Consider the following 22567-nt stretch of genomic DNA (forward strand, 5'->3'; position numbering starts at 1 on the left):
GTTGCTTAGGAACTAAATGACTTCTCATTCTTAGAAAGCAAGGAAGCCGCTGAGGTCACGAATGGCCGAATGAGTAATGACTTGCAAAGGGATAAAAACGAAGCACGGGAACTGCGCATTTAGCGGGAGAGAGAATCACAGAATCATAGAGTTGGAAGGGGCCATGGAGGCCATCTAGTCCAACCCCCTGCTCAACGCAGGATCAGCCCAAGGCATCCTAAAGCATCCAAGAAAAGTGTGTATCCAACCTTTGCTTGAAGACTGCCAGTGAGGGGGAGCTCACCACCTCCTTAGGCAGCCTATTCCACTGCTGAACTACTCTGACTGTGAACATTTTGTTCCTGATATCTAGCCTTTATCGTTGTTCTTGAAGTTTAAACCCATTACTGCGTGTCCTCTCCTCTGCAGCCAGCAGAAACAGCATCCTGCCCTCCTCCAAGTGACAACCTTTCAAATACTCCTCCTCCTAAGAACCCTTCCAAAGCTTATGCCGATGTGACTGAGGATGCTGAGGTTACCAAAATTTTGTCTGGGGCAGTGATGTTCTGTCTTCTTGGGGCTTGGGGGGCCACCATGGGAGGGCTCTTGGAGTTCAGGCCCCGCTGGTGGACCTTCTGATGGCCCCTGGGCTTTGGCCACTGTGTGAAACAGTGTTGGACTAGATGGGCCTTTGGCCTGATCCAGCATGGCTTCTCTTATGTTCTTGTGGACAGAACATTCTGTCTGGGGCAGTGAGCCTCTGTCTTCTTGGTGCTGGGGGGGGGGGGGGTCAGGGAGAGAATCAAGGCCGGAGACTTATCTGGGATCTTCTGCAGGGCAAAGACAGGCTCTTCCACTGAGCCACAGTCCTCCACACCAAACTCAGATCAGTGGTCTCTTATGGTTGAGGTCCCATCGGCCCTGATCTCTTTGGGCAGATTGTTCTACCAGGCTGGAGCCAACACCGAAAAGGCCCTGGCAGAGGCTGGTTTTGCCTCTTTGGGGGCATGGATCCTAAGCAGGTTTCGGTCAGATGATCTCAATGCTCTTTGGCAGATATGCTTATCATAATTATTTATTGGCATGCGAATTCTGTCATTCCCCAGAGGGCTGAGGGCAGGTTCCGTATTATTAAAATATTTGTTGTTGTTATTGTAAGTTGGGAAGTCCTGTCTGACCCATGGACAATGATCCTCCAGGCCTTCCTGTCCTCTACCATTCCCCGGAGTCCATTTAAGTTTGCACCGACTGCTTCAGTGACTCCATCCAGCCATCTCATTCTCTGTCGCCCCCTTCTTCTTTTGCCCTCGATCGCTCCCAGCATTAGGCTCTTCTCCAGGGAGCCCTTCCTTCTCATGAGGTGGCCAAAGTATTGGAGTTTCAATTATTAAAATATACAATAGTGTAAATATAAATAAAGTATTGATTCTGTTTTATGTGAACCACTCTGAGCCTCCAGGAAAGGCGGTACATAAACCAAATATAAATAAAATAAAACACCTGCCACATATATATATTTTAAATCCCTAAGTTACAGCCTAAAACCCATTTGCCGGGCCGTCTCCTGCACAGTCAGGAGAAGAAACTAGCTATCAGTTATGGTAGCGATTGATTGAACGTGGGCCGGTAGTTAGGGAGTTAGGGAGGGAGGTCAGCAGAATTGTAAATGGTAATTTTCAGGGCCTTGCAATCCCGGTAGAACTGCCTGTTTAAGCGCCTAATGAGGCAATTTTGAAAAATGCTGTCAAGGCCTGATCAGCACACCAGGGAATTGAGGCGCTCTCCCCCCACGCTTTTCCAAGTGCAAAATGGCTGACTTCCGCTGTGGCTGTTCCGGGAACGGAAAATGCACTGCCTCATCTGGGGCTTTTTACATCTCCGCATTGGGGTTTAAAATGGTGGCGATGGATGCCATCTTGGGATGCCAACAGGTTAGGATATTCCAGATGTGCGGGATTTGAGGAGGGGAGGGAACTCATCAGCACAGAACGTTCTAGAACCCACCTTCCGGAGCAGCCGGGTTGTCCAGGCCCCACCGGAAGGTTCTCAGCCCTAATGCTGCCATCGCGTCTAGTTTGGTCCTCAGCCGGGCCCACCTCGCAGGGCTGTTCTGCAGATTATATGGAGGACTGGAGAAGCAAAAGGCTGAAGTGGACGGCTACCAGTTCAGTAATTTCTAATTTGTTAGAAGACTATGAGAGCCAGAATGGACGTATCGTCACGCGATTGTGAGACGTAAATGGATTGATTAGAAATAAGTATCGGGAGCGACTAAAGACAGGGGTTACCCTGAAAACCACACAATCCAGACCTCATTCAGGCTCTCATATTCTTCCAACAAATACGAAATAACTGAACTTGTAACCCATCCTGTGGCTATATTTTCTTCTCCTGTGGTTCTAGCACAGCCTTTCTCAAGTTTTCCCCCATTGAGAAACCCCTGAAACATCCTTCAGGCTTCGAGAAACCCCAGAAGTGGCGCAATTGTGCAGAATAAGGTTGGGAAGCAGAGCTGTGGACACGCCCACCTAGGGCCCCTCCCCTTCCCACCCCCTCCAGGCCCCTCATTGGCCATTTTGGGAGGGGTAGATGGGTCGGCATTACCACTTATGGTCATATCGACTGATAACTGTTTAACAAATTTAAAAAATTATTATTATTATTATTATTATTATTATTATTATTATTATTATTATTATTATTATTATTATTATTATTATTATTATTAGGATGTATAGCCCACCACTCCCCTAAGGCTTGTGGCGGGTAACAGCAGATAAAACCCCATAAAACCCCTAATACATAAAAACACCCTAGCACACAATTATATCATCCAACCCAACAACAGCGACACGACCCAGGAAGGAGACCAGGGATCACTACACGTGTAACCCAGAGAAGAGAAGAGAAGAGAAGAGAAGAGAAGAGAAGAGAAGAGAAGAGAAGAGAAGAGAAGAGAAGAGAAGAGAAGAGTTAATTCACTAAAAATGTTAATTCATTAATTCATTAATTCATTAAAAATGAATTAACTCCCACCGAATTAACTCCCACCGATCCAGGGCTGTCAAGAAACCTCTGGGTTTCACGAAACCCTGGTTGAGAAAACCCGTTCTAGTGGTTGACGAGTCTTCTGTTTTGGATAAAATGGAAGAAACAAGGACCACGAAAGTTGTCCCGAGGACTTTTGAAGGAGGCCAGGATAAAAACACAGCTACCTGTGTAGCCTCACCCCGATGTGCCTCCGTTCATTCTGGGCTCAAATTCTCAAACCCACTGGAAAGCGAGAAGCTGTTAACAACCAGATTTTCCTAGAATGCTCCAGTATTTTCCACACTGCAACGCTTAAGCGGCGTTCCACGAGCGATCCTGCGTACTCAGGGCAGCCGAGGAGAACCCGCCAGGGACATCTTGTCCATCGATGCCTTTTTCCATACATCTTTTTGGCCTGGTTTCCCAGCGACGTGTCTGCAGACAGGGAGTCCCCCCCCCCCCATATACGCACACCACGATAATGGAGAATCCAGACACGGTGAACAAAGGAACACGAAACAGGCAGACCAGCTGGGTCAGGCTAACTCTTTCGACGGCAGCCGGTTCGTCCTCTGCCAGTAACTGAATTTGCAGACACGGCGCTCCGGCTGAATAATTTCCCCTGTGAATATTGTTTTCCCATTCTCTGCAAGTGGAAAAGATGGCTACCTTACATGGGAGAGGTTTGATCTTGAACTGGGGGGTGGGAGACAAACATTCCCTTGCCGGCTGTTAGGTTAACCATCGGCAGAAGAGGGGTTTCGGGAGTCCAGAGCTGGACTGAACAGTTGGCAGGACTGCCTCGCTACAAATAAATAAATAAAAATTAGGGCTTATTTTGGAGGCTGCAAGCAAAGGGGAATCTTCTTTGGGTACTGAAGAGCAGGTTATAAAAACAAAATCTTATTATTATTCCTGTCACTCAGCTTGCACCCAAAATTAATACTGCTCTTCTCTCTGCCTTAACATTTTTCCCCTCTCCCCTTTGGCCTCCGATTCGTGTCACATTTACTGTTCAAACTTCTGAGCAGCTGGGATGTTTATAAACATTCCGTAACATCCATGCTCCAGAGCCAAACCCGAAAGAGGACTTATTTGTACTCTCACAACCGGTAACTGCAAAAATCTGAGACTTTTTCTCTTGCCGTCAAGTCACAGCTGACCCACGGCAACCCTGTAGGTGGTTGGCTACTGCCTGCCTCTGCATAGCAACCTTCAACACCCTTGGTGGTCTCCCATCCAAACACTGTCCAGAGCTGATTCGCCTGGGAGAATCTGCCTGAATTTATTTCCAGATTCAACCAACCAACACCATTTTATAGAGTTTTAGCCTATGTTGGAGCAGCACTGCATAGTGGTTTAGGGGTGGTGGACTCTAATCTGGAGAACCAGGTTTGATTCCCCACTCCTCCACATGTAGCCAGCTTGGGTGACCTTGGGTCACAGCTCTCTCAGAGAAGAAGAAGAAGAGGAGGAGGAGGAGGAGGAGGAGGAGGAGGAGGAGGAGAAGAGATGGTTCTTATATGCCGCTTTTCCCTACCTGAAGGAGGCTCAAAGCGGCTTACATTCGTCTTCCCTTTCCTCTCCCCACAACAGACACCCTGTGGGGTGGGTGAGGCTGACAGAGCCCTGATATTCCTGCTTGGTCAGAGCAGTTTTATCAGTGCCGTGGAAAGCCCAAAGTCACCCAGCTGGTTGCATCTGGGGGAGTGCAGAGTCGAACCTGGCATGCCAGATTAGAAGTCCGCACTCCTCACCACTACACCAAACTGGCTCTCAGCCTTTACCTCACAGGGTGTCTGTGGTGGGGAGAGGGAAGGCGACTGTAAGCCGCTTTGAGACTCCTTCAGGTAGAGAAAAGCAGCATATAAGAACCAACTATTCTTCTTCAGTAATCTCAGGGCTCTCTCAGCCTCCCCTCCCTCACAGGGTGTCTGTTGTGGGGAGAGGAAGAGAAGACAATCGTAAGCTGCTTTGAGACTCTTTTGGCCAGTGAAAAGCACAGTATAACAACCAATTTCTTCAAAATGGGCAGAAAAATTGTTTTGCCTCAGCTGCTCCTCTACAATTTGACAGCCATGACTAACAAGAATCACCAGTTTCCAGCCACTGGCAAGCAACCCTAGCCTAAAAGTCGAATCCAGCTCTCTCTGCAATTGAAACAGGGAAATGCAGCCGATAATTCACACATTTAATCTTGCATCTGCTCACAGCCGAAAGCGTGCCCGTAAGATTATTCAAATTAAATAACTTGTCAAGTGGCTTTCATTTAAGCTCTTTTATTTGTCTCTCTCTCTCTCATTTGCATTCTGCTTTTCAGCCAAAATTAGCCCCCAAGGTGGTTCTCGGGAATTGAACAAAGCAATACAAACATTAAAGTTGAGGATAAACATTCTTTTAAGGTGGGGATTCTCAGCCAGAACAAGATCCAAGAACAGTAAAGGGGCGTCTGGCTGTTATCTAACCTCTGTATTGTGTAGGGTTGTCAAACTCCAGCTGAAGGCTGGAGACCTTATCCTGGATCCTGCCTTGAGCAGGGGGTGGACTAGATGGCCTGGATGGCCCCTTCCCACTCTAGGATTCTATCTGTTGGCATTACAAATAATCTTCAGACTACAGAGATCAGTTTCCCTGGAAGAAAATGCCGGCATCAGAGAGGGCAGAATGTATCACACAACACCCCTAGTGAGATCCCTCCCCAAACCCCTTCCCTTCCCAAGGTCCCAACTCCTAATTCCCAAAAAGTCTCAAAGCAGCTTACACTCACCTACCTTTCCTCTCCCCTCAACAGGCCCCCTGTGAGGGAGGTGGGGCTGAGAGAGCTCTGAGAGAACTGCAACAGGCCCAAGGTCACCCAGGTGGCTGCATGTGCAGGAGGAGTGGGGAATCCAACCCTGTTCTCCTGATCAGAGGCTGCCGCTCTTCACCACAACATAGTAAGAAGCACATTAGCAGGGGCGATGTTGCTCCATGCATTCATGACAGAATTGAACAGGCCTTCCTTGCTGAGGAAGAGAAGACCGTTGTCCGTGCATTGGGGGCACAAGCTAAAAGTCAGAAATCGGAGTGCATGTTTCTATCTGCCCGATAAACAAAAATTGAACTTAACAAAATTAATATTAATCTTCACTAGAAGTGGCCTCTGCTCACATAGAATCGGCTTCTACTGGAACCTAGGCCTAAACTGTGGTAACTCCCAGCCTGAGGAATAACCTTTCCAGGAAGTGCAAAGGGATCGTATTTTCTGGCCAAAGAGCGAGATTCGCACCCAGGAGCACCTCAGACAAGAAAAAGATTTTCAGGGCAAAAGCTTCCTTCGTCAGATACAGGCTTTGATTCTCGAAAGCTTACACCCACCCATACCTTGTTGGTCTTCAAAGTGCTCCTGGATGCCAAATATAGCTGTTCTTAGAAAGACTGACATAGAATCATAGAACAGAGTTGGAAGGGACCTTCTGGGTCATCTAGTCCAACCCCCTGCACTGTGCAGGACACTCACAACCCTCTCGCTTATCCACTGTCACCTGCAACCCCCTTGAACCCTCACAGAATCAGCCTCTCTGTCAGATGGCTCTCCCGCCTCTGTTTAAAAATCTCCAAAGATGGAGAGCCCACCACCTCCCGAGGAAGCCTGTTCCACTGAGAAACCGCTCTGACTGTCAGGAACTTCTTCCGGATGTTGAGACGGAATTTAGAATCATAGAATAATAGAGTTGGAAGGGACCTCCTGGGTCATCTAGTCCAACCCCCTGCACTATGCAGGACACTCACAACCCTCTCGCTTATCCACTGTCACCTGCAACCCCCTTGAGCCTTCACAGAATCAGCCTCTCCATCAGATGGCTCTCCAACCTCTGTTTAAAAATCTCCAAAGATGGAGAATCCACCACCTCCCGAGGAAGCCTGTTCCACTGAGGAACTGCTCTAAATGTCAGGAAGTTCTTCCGGAGGTTTAGATGGAATTTCTTTTGCATTATTTTCATCCCATTAGTTCTGGTCCGTCTCTTCCGGGCAAGAGAGAACATCCCTGCTCCATTCTCTGCTCCGTCCTCTACATGGCAGCCCTGGCACGCTAGTCCACATGCAGCTGATGCGCCATGCGCTTATTACCCAAATTGATTTCTTCCTCTGCCGTGGCTGTTTCCGAAAGGCCAAAGCACACCCCCGGCCTCCCGTCAACATCAGCTGTCCTGCCATTTGCATCACCCGCCTGCCCGGCCCTGTGAGACAAAACAGAAGCCCTGGAGAGAGTTCGCCAGAAGAAATCCTTGGCACGGCGCACCCTCCATTACCCGCCCCAGTCATGAAGAAAGAGTTATTTATAAGCCCAGACCAATACTAAAATAAAATCACCTTCACGGCCTTTACCAGGAGGACAGCAGAAGGGCTGTGAGGCGGCACCAGGGGACGATGTTCCCTGACGCATGCGCGTGTGCACACATGCGCGCAAGCTTGGAAGAGGTCATGAGAAAGGGGTGCATTTGGTTCTGCAGCTCAATTTGCCCTTATTTCGAAACTGATCCGCACACCGGTTGTGGGGGAAGCTAGGCCACTGTGAGAAAGAAGCCGGCTTGCCATTTTCCAGGTGAGGCCTGAGGTTAACCCAGAATAAAAAAACGTCTTCAGGCTACAGAGATCAGTTTCTACAGAGAAAATGGCTGCTTGGGAGGGGGACTCAAGGGGCAGTACTTTCAAATTTTTCTGGTACGAGGAGAAGAGTTGTTCTTTATACCCTGCTTTTCACTATCCGAAGGAGTCTCAAAGTGCCTGACAATCGCCTTCCCTTCCTCTCCTCACAACAGTCACCCTGTGAGGGAGGTGGGACTGAGAGCTCTGATATTACTGAAGAAGAGTTGGTTTTTATATGCCACTTTTCTCTACCTGAAGGAGTCTTCGTGGCTTACAATCGCCTTCCCTTTCCTCTCCCCACAACAGACACCCTGTGAGGCGGGTGAGGCTGAGAGAGCTCTGAGATTACTGCTCAGTCAGAACAGCTTTATCAGTGCTGTGACTAGCCCAAGTTCACCCAGCTGGCTGCATGTGGGGGAGAGCAGAAGTCCACACTCTAACCATTACACCAAATTGGCTCTGATATTATTGAAGAAGAAGAGTTGGTTCTTATATGCCTCTCTTCTCTACCTGAAGGAGTCTCCAAGCGACTTACAATCACCTTCCCTTCCCCTCCCCACAACAGTCACCCTGCGGGAGAGAGCCCTGAGAGAACTGCTCTGTGAGAACAGCTCTGAGAGAACATTGACTGGCCCCAGGTCATCCAGCTGGCTGTATGTGAAGGTGTGGGGAATCGAACTCCGTTCTCCAGATTAGAGTTCGCTGCTCTTAACCACTACGACGAAATACATGTACTTAATGCAACGAAAACCAGACGGCAATTTTAGGCCTAAATAACAGCCTCACAGACGAAATCAAATGACAAAGGATCAACCAAGGACCAAATGACCCAGAGCAAACTCATTTCGGCGCCGTGGCCTTCTCCAGTGGTCAGGCATTACATAAATTGTCACATACAATAGCTCCAGACATAGAATAAGCAATCTCAGAATAAAAAAGACCCAATGGAGATTGCAGCTTTATTAACTGACTCAGGGTGAAGTTGAAATTCCAGAGGCCTCTTAATCAATAACTCGAGGCCCTGGTTCAATACACTCGCGATAAGGTAGTTACTCTATTCCAGGGGTAGTCAAACTGCGGCCCTCCAGATGTCCATGGACTACAATTCCCAGGAGCCCCTGCCTGGGGCTCCTGGGAATTGTAGTCCATGGACATCTGGAGGGCCGCAGTTGGACTACCCCTGATGTAAAGCATCAATGCCCCATCAAATGTAGCATGGAGTCAATAGCATATATTGTAAGCAAAAGAAAGTGAGATTATTTGCCGTTTTAGAGGACTAGATGGCCTGTGTGGCCCCTTCCAACTCTTATGATTCTACTCATTTCTATTGTGATGTATGTCTTGAATGTTTGTGTCCTTTTAACAGGGGTTTTAATGGTTTTTTATCGGACGTCTGTAACCCACCATGAGCCGGCTCTGGGAGTGGCAGGGAATAAATGTTGTAGTAGTAGTAGTAGTAGTAGTAGTAGTAGTAGTAGTAGTAGTAGTAGTAGTAAAATGGTCTACAAAAAGACCAGATCTCCGCCTCATCCCAAGCAGCAACTGGACAGATATTCATCAAGAATGCTTTAGGCTGATTCTGGTTTGAACGGGGGGGTGGGGTGGACTAGATGGCCTCTGGTGTTCCTTCCAGCGCTAGTTTGCGATTTCCGAAGCCAGTATCACCCGACAACCTCAATTTTGCATTCGCCACTTGGAATGCGCCAGCATCGGGCACACACGGCGAACTCGGCCCTCTCCCGGCCCCCAAGGGATGTTCACAGAGGGGTGATCTGTTTGGCTTTCTTCACACGTTTCCCTCTTTTAATATCTCGAACACGGAGCTGAAATGTTGGAAGCAGCTCCAGGCCATTGATTGCCTGTCAGTCTGACCTACATTCTTCCCCTTTTCTCTCGGGCGGTTGCCTCTTTTCCGGCCCGCCGTCCGTTCTGCAAATGCGTCTGTCTAGGGCAGGGACGGTCGGCAAGGAGAACTGGGGCTGAAGCCCCCCTCTGTCCCGTCTGTCTGAGAACAGGTTGACTGACATTGGATTGAAATTTCCCTTCTCCTGAAAGCCCCCACTTTGGTCATAGATAACGAGAAGGGCCAAATGTCCTTTTGAGGATCCATTTCCTCCTTCCTCCAGACCAGGGGTGGTCAAACTGCGGCCCTCCAGATGTCCATGGACTACAATTCCCAGGAGCCCCTGCCAGCGAATGCTGGCAGGGGCTTCTGGGAATTGTAGTCCATGGACATCTGGAGGGCCACAGTTTGACTACCCCTGCTCCAGACGGTTCTTTGTAATGTGTGGGGTTATAAAGAAAAGCTAGCCACGTGCTGTATTGAAAGGGGTTTTCCTCAGCTGAGCTGCGTGGATGGAAAAGCTAATTGCGACAAACCTCTGTGTTTCTCCTATAGATTTGCTTTGTTTATCCCAGCCGGGTGTCCGTGGACCCCTGAGATCTGGGGGAGCTCTAGACCAGTGGTTCTCAACCTGGGGGTCGGGACCCCTTTGGGGCCCAAATGACCCTTTCACAGGGGTCGTGGCAGGGCAAGCAGCTTGGCCGGGGAGGGTGCCACCCACACAACAGCCTTGCAGGGTAGATCGAGATACAGCAGCGGAAAAGTGTGAGATCGGCATGGTGGGACAAGAGGCAGAGCTGAACTGAGAAACCCCAGGGAAAACACCAATTTATATACAGTCGTGAACAATGGGTCTTCACACCATGGGTCAGTTTCGGTTTAATTTCTGTGAAAGAACACTGGCATAATTTTATGGTTGGGGTCACTGCAACATGAGGGTCGCGGCATTAGGAAGGCTCTACAGGGGGTCTGTGGCCTTCCCCGCCCTTCCTTACGGGAATTAGCCATAAATTTAAGGGACTTTGCCATAAACTAGGGATCTTGACCACCTTTGCCTGGAGGGATCGGTGTAAAAATCCATGAGTGTAAAAATCAGGGGGTGGGGGATTGGTTTTGGCATGGTAAGAGGGGTTCTGAGCTGTCTCCTTAGCCCCTGCCCTTCTGTCCACCTGCTGTGGTAGTAATAAAGGCAGGGGGAGGGAATGAAAGGAGGGCAATGGGTGCGGGTGGTGATGTCACTTCCGGGGGTGTGGCAGGGAGGTGTGACCAGCTGACATCACTTCTGGGTGGGCCTGAAAATTTATTTCAGGCGCTCCTCCATAGTCAAAAGGTTGGAAAAGGCTGGTGTATGGCCTGACATCGTTCTCCTCTCCTGCGATGTATCCTCACAACGTCCCTGTGAGTTAGGTTCAACTGGGAGAATGCGATTGGCCCAAGGTCACCTAGCAAGGTTCCATGGCAGATGCCGGACTTCCAGATTCCAGCCGGATACTCTTTAACACTGCAACACTCTGGCTTGAGAATGGTTGACCAGCATTTGGGGAAGACTGATTTCTAGGGTTAAATAAATACGAATACCTCATGGTATAATTGCAATGTGTAGATAGTTTAGAATAGCCTCACGTAGAAGAAGAAAAGAGCTGTTTTTGTATGCCCCGCTTTTCCCTACTTGAAAGAGTCCCCAAAGCCGCTTACAAACACCTTTCCCTTCCTCTCTCCACAACAGACACCCTATGAGGTAGGTGGGACTGAGAGAGCTCTGAGAGAACTGCTCGGTGAGAATAGCTCTGAAAGAACTGTGAGCGGCTCAAGGTCACCCTGCTGGCTGCATGTGGAGGAGGATCGGGAAATCAAACTCGGCTCTGCACATTAGAGGCCCCTGCCAGTGAGGGGGAGCTCACCACCTCCTTAGGCAGCCTATTCCACTGCTGAACTAGAATCATTGAATCCTAGAGTTGGAAGGGGCCACACAGGCCATCTAGTCCAACCCCCTGCTCAACGCAGGATCAGCCCTAAGCATCCTAAAGCATCCAAGAAAAGTGTGCATTCAACCTTTGCTTGAAGACTGCCAGTGAGGGGGAGCTCACCACCTCCTTAGGCAGCCTATTCCACTGCTGAACTACTCTGACTGTGAACATTTTTTCCCTGATATCTAGCCTATATCGTTGTACTTGTAGTTTAAACCCATTACTGCGTGTCCTCTCCTCTGCAGCCTCTGAGTACACGGCAGACTATTGCCCCACCCGACCCTACCTCTAGAGGGGGGGGGGTGAGGAAGGAGGGTTAAGATGACTCAAGATTAGGGGTAGTCAAACTGCGGCCCTCCAGATGTCCATGGACTACAATTCCCAGGAGCCCCTGCCAGCATTTGCTGGCAGGGGCTCCTGGGAATTGTAGTCCATGGACATCTGGAGGGCCGCAGTTTGACTACCCCTGCTCAAGATGTTGCTTTACTACCTGAAGGAGTCTCAAAGCAGCTCACAATCACCTTCTCTTCCTCCCTGTGAGGAAGGTGAGGCTGACAAAGCCGTGACATTACTGCTCTGTGAGAACAGCTCTATCCGAACTGCGACTAGCCCAAGGTGACCAACTCCAGAGAACAGGCTTGAATCGCAGCTTAAGGGAGGGGCCGACTACCAAACTCAAAGCTCCTTCCTCGATCTTTATCCGTGGCTTATCTGACCCCCTTCGCTACAAGCTTTTGTCAGGGACTGCATCGATACAGGTCGACTTGCAAAAAGAAGGGGGAAGAATCCTGATGTTTACTCCTGAGCAAGCCTCATTGTCTCCAGCAAGACTGACCCCCCAGTTGAGAGGGCACAGCCCGGACCTGGATAGTCCAGTTTCTCCAGATCTCAGAAGCTAAGTAAGGTCGGCCCTCGCTAGTATTTAGACGAGAGGCAGGCAATGGCCATAAACCTCTCTATGGCCTTTGCTCTGTCCTGGCAAGTTATGGCTGGCCAGATCTCAGCGTATTTTGGAAGCTTCTACCCAGAATTAAACTTCGCTGCTCATACAAGTAACCCTGGACTCAAATTTTTATTCTTATTTATTCATATTTATATACCACCGCTCTCAAAAGTCCCTTGGCGGTTTACAGAGATTCATAAGAACAATAAAAATCCCATAAAAACCCATTAAAACGTAATTAGAACACAATATCACGATGGCTGGATGTCGTTATGCTGCTTCGGACCAATACAGGTAATCCACCTGAATCCAGGACAAGCTCTGGTGAGTACATGGACAGGAGACCACCAATATCACATCAAAATCACAAGATGTCATAGTCCCATTGTATACGGCACTGGTCAGACCACACCTGGAGTACTGTGTGCAGTTCTGGAGGCCTCACTTCAAGAAGGACGTAGATAAAATTGAAAGGGTACAGAGGAGAGCGACGAGGATGATCTGTGGCCAAGGGACCAAGCCCTATGAAGATAGGTTGAGGGACTTGGGAATGTTCAGCCTGGAGAAAAGGAGGTTGAGAGGGGACATGATAGCCCTCTTTAAGTATTTGAAAGGGTGTCACTTGGAGGAGGGCAGGATGCTGTTTCTGTTGGCTGCAGAGGAGAGGACGCGCAGTAATGGGTTTAAACTGCAAGTACAATGATATAGGCTAGATATCAGGAAAAAAAATTCACAGTCAGAGTAGTTCAGCAGTGGAATAGGCTGCCTAAGGAGGTGGAGAGCTCCCCCTCACTGGCAGTCTTCAAGCAAAGGTTGGATACACACTTTTCTTGGATGCTTTAGGATGCTTAGGGCTGATCCTGCGTTGAGCAGGGGGTTGGACTAGATGGCCTATGTGGCCCCTTCCAACTCTATGATTCTATGATTCTATGAATAAAGTCCAGGATTCCTTGGCAAACCATGGGGTCAGCTGCATCTTGACAGAAATTGGGGAGAAAGGGCACCCGATTGTGCTCTGCCCGCTTTTTCACACAAACACAAAGATCGCTCTTTTCATTCCCGTGAACGGAACACAATCGAGGCTGAATTTTTTAAAGGTGTTCTCATGCGCGAAGCGTCCAAAGACGCCCTAAAACTTAATAGCAAAGACAATCGGTGTGAAAACCTTCCATCCCAAATGGATTTACACCTGTCAGCGTTTGGAAATCTGACTGTTTGCAGAGCACTGCTTGTCCGTTGGCTTTTATGTAAATGGCTTGCTGGACCGATGGGTTTATGCAAAAACCGTCTTTTGTGGCCAAGGAGCAAGGACAGGAAATTAAATGTTCCGGGGATCCCTGTTTTGCATGGAAGAGCCGGACGGACAGGGCTCTGTTCTTTGTTTTGATTTTCCTGCCCTCAGTTAGGAGAGCTCTGAAATCAATGACAAATATATTTCCGCACAAATTGACACTGTTTTCTCGTGCACAGCAAACTGGCAGGCAGGAGAAAAAGCTGTGTGGAGAGAGGAACTAAAAGGATGCTAAGTCACAACATGTATTCCCTTAAATTGTTTGATTTATACCCATAGTGGCCTCTTTTGCTCTCCTCTATTTCACCCTCACAACAACCCTGCCAGGGAGTTTAGGTCAACCACCAAACTCCCACGGGTACAGTGGGGATTCGAACGCAGGTCTCTCAGAACCTAATCCGACACCGAGCCTGGGTTGTCCCTTTTCAGTGGATACCACAAGAGGGAGACTCGCCCCCTGCTCCCACAGAATCATAGAATAATAGAGTTGGAAGGGACCTCAGGGGTCATCTAGTCCAACCCCCTTCTTCTTGCTTCAGTTCCAGACCATTCGTGGGCTTGCCAACCTCCAGAGGGGATCTGGAGATCTCCTGGAGTGACAATTGATCTCCAGGGTCTCAAGCTCGGTTCTTCTGGACTCTTAGGGGCTGTATCCCACTGAGGTCCCTCCTGTCCCCAAACTCCACCACGAAGTCCGGGGGCCTATGAAATTAGACAAGCCAATTCAGAAGACTTTAATGAGGGGTTGAGGAGGCTACTGTAGGAGGGGAGGGAAAGATGGTTGTTCCTGAAGACATTTCCCCCTCCCGTCCCCGATATTCTCTCCACTTAGACTAGCCCAGCTGGCACAATACCACTGTGCTGGTGTGCTGGGGCAAAGATCTGGGAGTCCCGCGTTCGAATCTTTATCTGTGCCACGGAAACTTATCGGGTGACCTTGGGCCAGTCTCACGCCAGCCTCTCAGCCTAGCCTACCTGACAGGGTTGTTGTGAGAATGATGTGAGTGGTTTTCAGTCCCATTAGGGCCATCAGCCTCAGATTACTGGAGATTGAGTGGTGGGGTGGAGCTGGGAAGGGGAGGGTTTGGGGAAGAGAGGGGTCTTAGCAGGGGATACTGCCCCACCCTCCAAAGCAGCGGTTTTCTCCAGGGGAACTGAACACTGTTGTTGTAAATCTGGGAGACCCCCAGGCCCAAACCGGACGGTAAGCCAGAAAGCCAAACCGGAAGCAACAGATAGAAAGTTGCTAGTAGAAATTATACCCGTCTATTGAATAGTTGAACGCAAACCGTTCACGTTCTCCTCGGGGAGACGGGCAGGAACAAAGTCAGTAAATAAACTGGAGTTTTAAAAGAGAGGTGAGGGACTGGGAGGGAGAATCAATGGATGCAGGAAGAGTTAATGACTCCCCCCAAGACTCTCCATCCTTTGTGCTGAAGTTACCAGGCAGATATGCACCTACCTGCTGTTCCGTGTCGATTTTATTTCCACGGGGAGGGGTACATTATCGCAAAATAGCTTTCCAGCCCCTAAGACAGGTGGGACCAAACGGTGGCTCTCCAGAGGTCCATGGACTGCAATTCCCATGAGCCCCTGCCAGCTGGCAGGGGCTCATGGGAATTGTAGTCCATGGACCTCTGGAGAGCCACCGTTTGGCCATCCCTGCCCTCAGAGGTCCTTCAGTGTTTCTCATGAGTTTCTTATTTCTGCACCTAGCTGGGAAGGAAGGAGCTGGAATTTATCCAGGGGCTACATCACGGAGCTTTGCAATGAGACCCATTAGCGAAATGAACAGGGACGTCTGGGCCAGTGGGTGTCGGAGGACGATTGAGCCCGGTTGAATCTGCAGGCATGGGGAGGGGGCCAGCGAAAACGGCAGCCGCGTCGGTCTGGTCGAGAAAATTAATTACTTTCCTTGTTTGCAATTCACTCCGGTGACTTTGCAAAATGAGGCCTCTCTCTCTCTCTCTGCCTCCCTTTCTTGTTTGGCCCTTTGATCTTTCCCTTGTTATCACTTTCCCTTTTATGAAACCCCATTGGCTTGGGTGGACTATCGCCAGCGGGGGAGGAGGACGAGGAGGTGGAACCGGTTTGGGGTTGTTTCATCAGAACATCAAAGAAGCCCTGTTGGGTCAGGCCAATGGCCCGTCCAGTCCAACACTCTGGGTCACACAGCGGCCAAACCGCCGGGGCCCTCAAGAGGTCCACCAGCAGGGCCAGAACTCCAGAAGCCCTCCCACTCTGGCCCCCCAAGCACCAAGAAATGCTCTATTTCTGCCCCAGACATGAGAACATAAGAGGATCCATGTTGGTTCAGGCCAGTGGCCCATCCAGTCCAACACTCTGGGCCGCACAGCGGCCAAAACCCAGGAGCCATCAGGAGGTCCACCAGCAGGGTTAGAACTCCAGAAGCCCTCCCACTATGGGCCCCCAAAACCCAAGACGACAGAGCATCCCTGCCCCCAACATGAGAACATGAGAGAAGCCATATTGGATCTGGTCAATTGCTCATCAAGGTCAACACTGTATCACACAGTGGGCAAAACCCATGGGTCGATTAGGAGGTCCCCCAGTACGGACTGGAGTCTAGAAGCCCTCCCACAGGTGCCCCCAAATCTCAAGAAGACAGAGCATCACCTTCCCAGACACGAGAGAAGATATTATGGATCAGGCCAGTGACTCATCCAGTCCAACATAGTGGCCAAAACTCAGGCCCCTCAGGAGAATTTAAACGAAGCAGGGGTAGTCAAACTGCAGCCCTCCAGATTTCCATGGACTACAATTCCCATGAGCCTCTGCCAGCATTTGCTGGCAGGGGCTCATGGGAATTGTAGTCCATGGACATCTGGAGGGCCGCAGTTTGACTACCCCTGAAACAGAGGATGTAATTAAACCAGCAGTGGCTCTCCAGATGTCCATGGACTACAATTCCCATGAGCCCTTGCTGGCAGGGGCTCATGGGAATTGTAGTCCATGCACATCCGGAGAGCCACAGTGTGCCCACCCCTGATTTAAACAGAGGAGCACAATTTCCAGAAAGTACTCGATGTTGGAAAAATATATTCACAACAGGAAATTTAAAAGGCGGCAAAACTGTACAGGTGTGGCCTATTTCCTCAGCATGACTAGGAATGCCTCAGGTCACAATCCTAAGAACCGTTTCCTGGGAGAAAGCCCCAATTTCAATGGGGTTTACTTCTGAGGAGAGCTACTTAGGCTCACTGCCTCAGTCTGTTACCATTTTCGGCCGCCCTTTCTCTGAGAAGCTTCGGGTGACCTCAAATGGCTCTCTGCCCTACCTTTTGTTTCATCCCGGCAGCTTGAGAAAGCGAGGGCTGGCTGATTCCGTTGTGGATGAGCGGGGATTCGAACCCAGGTCTCTACCTCTGAACTGGCGCACGTCAGGGACATTTGCCTCCAGCAGCTTGAGAGGAACGGCTCTATGTGCTGCCTCAGGCAGTGCCGTGAGTGCCAGTAGGGCGTAACAATCACAGTGTCGGATCGGGGAGACCCAGGTTCGAATTCTGATGCCGCCATGGAAGATCTCTGGCCAGTCACCCACTCTCAAGGCTGAACTACCTTAACAGGGTCTTCATGAGCCTAAAATGGAGGGAAACCCTCTTTGAGTCTCTTCTGAGGAGAAAGGCCCTTGAAGTAAACGCAATAAACAATGGGGGAACGACCCACAGGAGAAGGGCGTTTTACTGCGCCACTGTGGGTCACCGTGACAGACGAAGCAAGTAAAACACGGGAAGGAGATTTCGTCTCCTGAACAGTTCGCAATTGTCATTAAACAGACCACAGAGGTGATGGGGAGGTTTTTCGATGAATCACTGTTTGATTTTCTACACTGGCCTTCTTATATATATCACTACGGACGGTCAACCGAGGCAATCTCCCCCACAAAAGTGCTTCTCGGTTTTTTTTACGTCTTTTGGATGCATAATTGTGATGGATGTAATTTTCCTCTGGCTCGTTGAGATTCGCCAGCCATGTGTGGTGGCCCCGGTGAAGAATTGGGGGTAACTGTGGGGTGGACGCTGGATTCCCAGTAATAACAGCCATGGCCCCCTGCAGTGCGGAACCCCCCCCCCCACACTTTTCTTTGAAATGGGTAAAACGATCACATACGAAAACCAGGGTGGTGTAGTGGTTAGAGCATTAGAGAAATTATTCCACAAAACTGCATTTTCCAGGGTAACATTGGCTACTTCAGGGCCTGCCACTGACCCCAAATTTCCCCCAAGGTGAAGAACAAGAGGAGGAGTAGGAGTTGGGGATTTATACCCCGCTTTCACTGCCTGAAGGAGTCTCAAAATGGCTTCCCTCCCTCTCCCTGTGAGGTGGATGAGGCTGAGAGAGCTTCTGACAGGACCGCGCTGCGAGAACAGCAGTATCAGGACTGTGACTAGCCCAAGGTCACCCAGCCGGCTGCCCGTGGAAGAGCTGGGAATCAAACCTGGCTCGCCAGATTAGAAGCTCTAACCTAGGGATCCCCCAGAATTACAACTGATCTTCCAAGTACAGGAAATGTACGGGTTTGGAGGGTGGTCTCTGTAACATTATGCCCCAAACCCAATCATCCCCAGGCTCTACCCCCAAAACCCCAAGAATTTCCTCACCGGAAGCTGGTAAGGGATGCCAGCCGCCAGGTGTGCCCTGGGAAATCCCTCAGAATTACTTGTCTCCGGATTACAGAGTTCAATCCCCCTGGAGAACACGAATGCTTTGCAGGGGGGACCCTATAACAGTATACCCCATTGATGTGCCTGTGCTCCGTCCCCAAATCCCCAGCCCTTCCCCAGCCTGGATCTGGCGACCCTAACGCTTACAGGCCAAGGATTCGAGGTGGGTCGCCACGCAGGTCCGAAGCGACAGCACCGAGTTCGAATCCTGCGGCACCTTTAAGTCCGACGGAATTGCATTCCGGGCACAAGCTCTTGGCCGCAGCCGAGCATCTTGACAAACTGCCTCGCTGCCGCAGTGCTTTCCATCCATCACTTGAGCTGGTGCCATTTCACCATCACCGGTGGAGTCGTGCCAACCGGAAATCAGCTCTGGAGATTGCTGATTCATAACTTGCTTTAGAAAAAAAGAAAGAAAAAGGGCTTCTGTTTGTGCCGACTCCTCCAGCGTGTCCTTCATGTCCTCAGATGCCTCCCACGGACTCAAGCTTCTAGACGGGCTGTCCGTGCCCCCCCTTAGGCTGAAGTCTAGAGGCAGACCCCGCTCCCTCGACGGGGAGACCTAGGCTGGAGCAAAACCCTGTGCCTGCAGAATGCCACCTGTTTGCCATACCCGGAGGAACGCTGAAGACCCCAAAGGCCTAGAACAGGGGTAGTCAAACTGCGGCCCTCCAGATGTCCATGGACTACAATTCCCATGAGCCCCCTGCCAGCATTCGCTCATGGGAATTGTAGTCCATGGACATCTGGAGGGCCGCAGTTTGACTACCCCTGGCCTAGAATTTGAAAGATCTGCAGCGTGCATGATTGAGCAGACTATGAAGAGTACCCTGCAGGGGGCGTCTGAGGAGATGTGTATTTAGCATAGTGAGATCAAGAACTTCCTGTCCGTTTTCAAATTACTGCCTCCGATAATTGGTTCTTTGGAGACTTCCTCTCCGCTTGCCTCCATCACAGAAGAATGACTGCAGACATCAGAACAGTTAGTTAGGCCCCTCTCTCTCCTTTCTACTCAAAATCATCATTTCTATTCTATTGCTTTAAGCAGCCTGGTGCAAATCTAGGCTGCAATCGGGTGGGAATACAGAAAGCAATTTGCTATTCTAAAAGAAACAGGTGGGGAAGGGCAATTACTCAGTGGTAGAGCACCTGCTCGACATGCAGAAGGTCACAGGTACGATCCCCGGCATCTCCAGTTAAAAGGTCCAGCCAGGAGGTGAGATGAAACCCCTCTGCCTGGATTTGGTTTTAAAAAATCAGCGCCATGTGCATACTTGTGCATGTGCGTGATCCTCCAAAACCTACACCTGTTCTGTGCAGGTAGTAGAATGAGGTGGCAGAAAGATGAGTACCACTGCATACCACTGGTAGAAAAGGGACCTTATTAACCTCCAGTGTCCAAATTATTAGTTGATCAGGGGGAAAAAGATGCAAACTGGAAGCCTTGTCCCAGGGTCAACAGAACATAGAACTGGTTCATGCGCATGCCACATGCATGCATCAAGGGAAGGGCCAGCCAGAGCTCAACTCCACAGTCTAGAAAAGACAGTTGTGCCAGCGGGTGTGGAGAGATTCTCGGGGCTCCCTCATTCTCCCCTCCTGCTCCCTTTTATCAGCACAGCAGCCCTGCGAGGTAGGATAGGCTGAGAGGGTGTGACAGATCCGATATGGCTTTTTTTAGGGTCAAAGGCTCTGGATCCTTGAGGCTTGAAGTGGCCACAATGGGAGGGCTTCTGGAGATCAGGCCCGGTTGGAGTTCTGCCCCGCCTCCTGGGTTGTGGTCAGGCTGCTCGACCGGACGGACCACCGGCCTGATCCCACAAGGCTCCTCTCACTTTCCGCCGGCTGCGCTGCTCGGCGAGGCCGCTGGAGGGGAGGGCGGAGGCGGGCGGGCGCGACCGGCCACCCCAACCACCCAGGCGCGCTTCCCCCGTGCACCTGCCTCCACCTCCGGGCGCCGATCCGGATTCCACCGCCCCCCCATCCGGATCCCCGATCGGCGCCGTCCAGTTCGCGCCCCTTTACGCGCGCGGCGATCCGGAGCGACTCCGGATTCAACGAGCCCGCCGCGCCTCTCGATCCGGATTCCCAAGCGGCGCGGTCCGGCCTGAGCTCCACGGACTTCGGACGGTGCCGGCCCAAGCGGCGCGAGTCTTTCCCCGAAACCTGCTCAAGAGCCGTAGGGAGCGTGGGCCCCGATCCGCCGCCGAGGGGCACGATCCCGCGAGGGCGCGCCGCCTCCCATTCCCCCCTCCCCTCCCCGCGTGTTGCTTTCGGCGCGGCCCCTCTTTCCCCGGGGTGAGCAACCCCGGCGTTCCCTATGGGGCTACTCGGACCGACCCCTCCCCAGCCGGGCTAGCCCCCCCAGCCTCGCCGGAGACCCTCCCAAGAAGCCGAAACCGGGCTCCGCTTCCCTCCGCAGCCCAGCCCGCTTTCTGGTTTCGAAACGGAGCCACCGAGAGTCAGAAATGCGGGGGAGCCAGGGCCGATCCCGGCGCTCTTTTACCCGGCGCGCCCTTCCGAGGGGACCGAGGCCAGCCCGGAGCCGCCCGCCGAGCCCCGACTCACGTATCTCCGCAACTTCTTCTCCGGGGGAGACTTGCGCAGCCAGCCCGAGCACACCACCTCGCCCCCGGACCCGCCGCCGCCTCCTCCGCCGCCGCCGCTCATCGTGCCGCCTACGGGAGCCGCATCCGATCCGTGCCCTCCTGCCGCCCCGTGGAAGGAGGGAGGCCGGTCTCCGCCGTCGCCTCCTCCGCTTCCTCCTGCCGCCGCCGCCTGGTCCTTCCCCGCACGGGCAGGTCCCCAATGGCCATCCAGCGGCGGCTCTGTCTCCGGCGACGCCGCTCGCTCGCCCTGCTTGTCTCTCCGCCTCTCCGCCCGCCTGCTCCGCTCGCTCCGCTCCCCTTTCTTCCTTCGCCGCCGCGGCCGCTTCCAGCGCTGGCCGGCCGGCCGGAAAGCGGGAGGAGAGCCTCCTTCGGGCCAGGCGCGCAACAACCTTGCAATGAAGAGACGCGCCCCCCGGCCACGCCTGCTGGCCGTGCGCGGCTTTGGGAGGCGGACTGGGGTTCGGTTCGGGGTAATCGAACTTCGGTGGGGCGGGATCGGAGGGGTTAATACCCCCCCCGTGGGAAAAACACCCGGCCATGGGGGGGGGGGCATTGGCTCAAAAGTAAATTCCAAATTCTGCACACTTGGGTAATGCACTTTCAAGGTGTTTTTGTCACAGGTTGGGTAATGCACTTTCAAGGTGCTTTGGACGCAGGATTTTTCTCATTCCACACTCGTTGGGCAATGCACTTTCAAGGTGTTTTTGCTGCTGGGTTTTTCTCATTCCACACAGGTTGGGCAATGCACTTCCAAGGTGTTTTTGCTGCTGGCTTTTTCTCATTCCATACACGTTGGGCAATGCACTTTCAAGGTGTTTTTGCTGCTGGGTTTTTCTCATTCCACACACGTTGGGCAATGCACTTTCAAGGTGTTTTTGCTGCTGGGTTTTTCTCATTCCGCACACGTTGGGGAATGCACTTTCAAGGTGTTTTTGCTGCTGGGTTTTTCTCATTCCGCACACGTTGGGCAATGCAGTTTCAAGGTTCTTTTGCTGCAAGGTTTTTCTCATTCCACGCAAATGGGGTAATGCACTTTCAAGGTCCATTTACCACATGTTCCTCATTCCACCTATATGTTTCATATTGCACTTTGAAGGTACTTGTGCCACAAAGGCTTTCCTCATCAAGGTGGTTTTGTTGCTGGGTTTTCCTCACCCTGCACATGATATATAACGCACTCTAGAAGTAGATTTTTCCAATCAACCACAAAAACTCATTGAAAGTGCATGATCCAATGAGTGTCAAATAAACCACGAAAATCTGCTTCTAAAGTGCATTGAAAAGTGCGCTATCCAACTTAAGTGGACTGGAAACTACTGTTTAGTCTAGGCTAGCCCGACCTTGTCAGAAATTGAAAGCTAAGCAGGCTCACCTCTGGTTAGTACTAGGGTGGGAGAAGTCCAGGAGGTGATATGTGAATAGCTCGGCCATAGCTCAGTGGTAGAGCTACGCAGGGTCGTCCAAGGTCAGTATTCGGACAGGGTTGCTGTGCAGAGGCAGGCAATGGCAAACCCACCTCTGCTTATCTCCTCTGAACTGAATGGGCCAGGCGGCCTCATCTTCTCAGATCTTGGAAGCTAAGCATTGGTAT

The 22567-nt window shown here is 51.1% G+C and overlaps 1 protein-coding gene across 3 annotated transcripts in view; it reads right to left on the reverse strand.

The window, feature by feature from the left end:
• The window catches only part of GAB2 (GRB2 associated binding protein 2), a 137628-nt gene extending 116281 nt beyond the window's left edge, over nt 1–21347 (reverse strand). For 2 of the 3 annotated variants that reach the window (XM_077341295.1, XM_077341294.1), the window contains exon 1: nt 20936–21007. Coding sequence is in view for 1 of the 3 variants with exons in the window: in XM_077341292.1 (XP_077197407.1) it covers nt 20936–21037 (102 nt within the window). In the remaining 2 variants the exon portion in view is untranslated. Of the gene's footprint in view, nt 1–20935 lie in introns of all 3 variants that reach the window. The other variant, XM_077341292.1, reaches the window with a different exon arrangement.
• Between the last annotated feature and the right edge of the window lie 1220 nt (nt 21348–22567).

This window comes from Paroedura picta, chromosome 6 (genome assembly GCF_049243985.1).
Source record: "Paroedura picta isolate Pp20150507F chromosome 6, Ppicta_v3.0, whole genome shotgun sequence".
NCBI classification, from domain to species: domain Eukaryota; kingdom Metazoa; phylum Chordata; class Lepidosauria; order Squamata; family Gekkonidae; genus Paroedura; species Paroedura picta.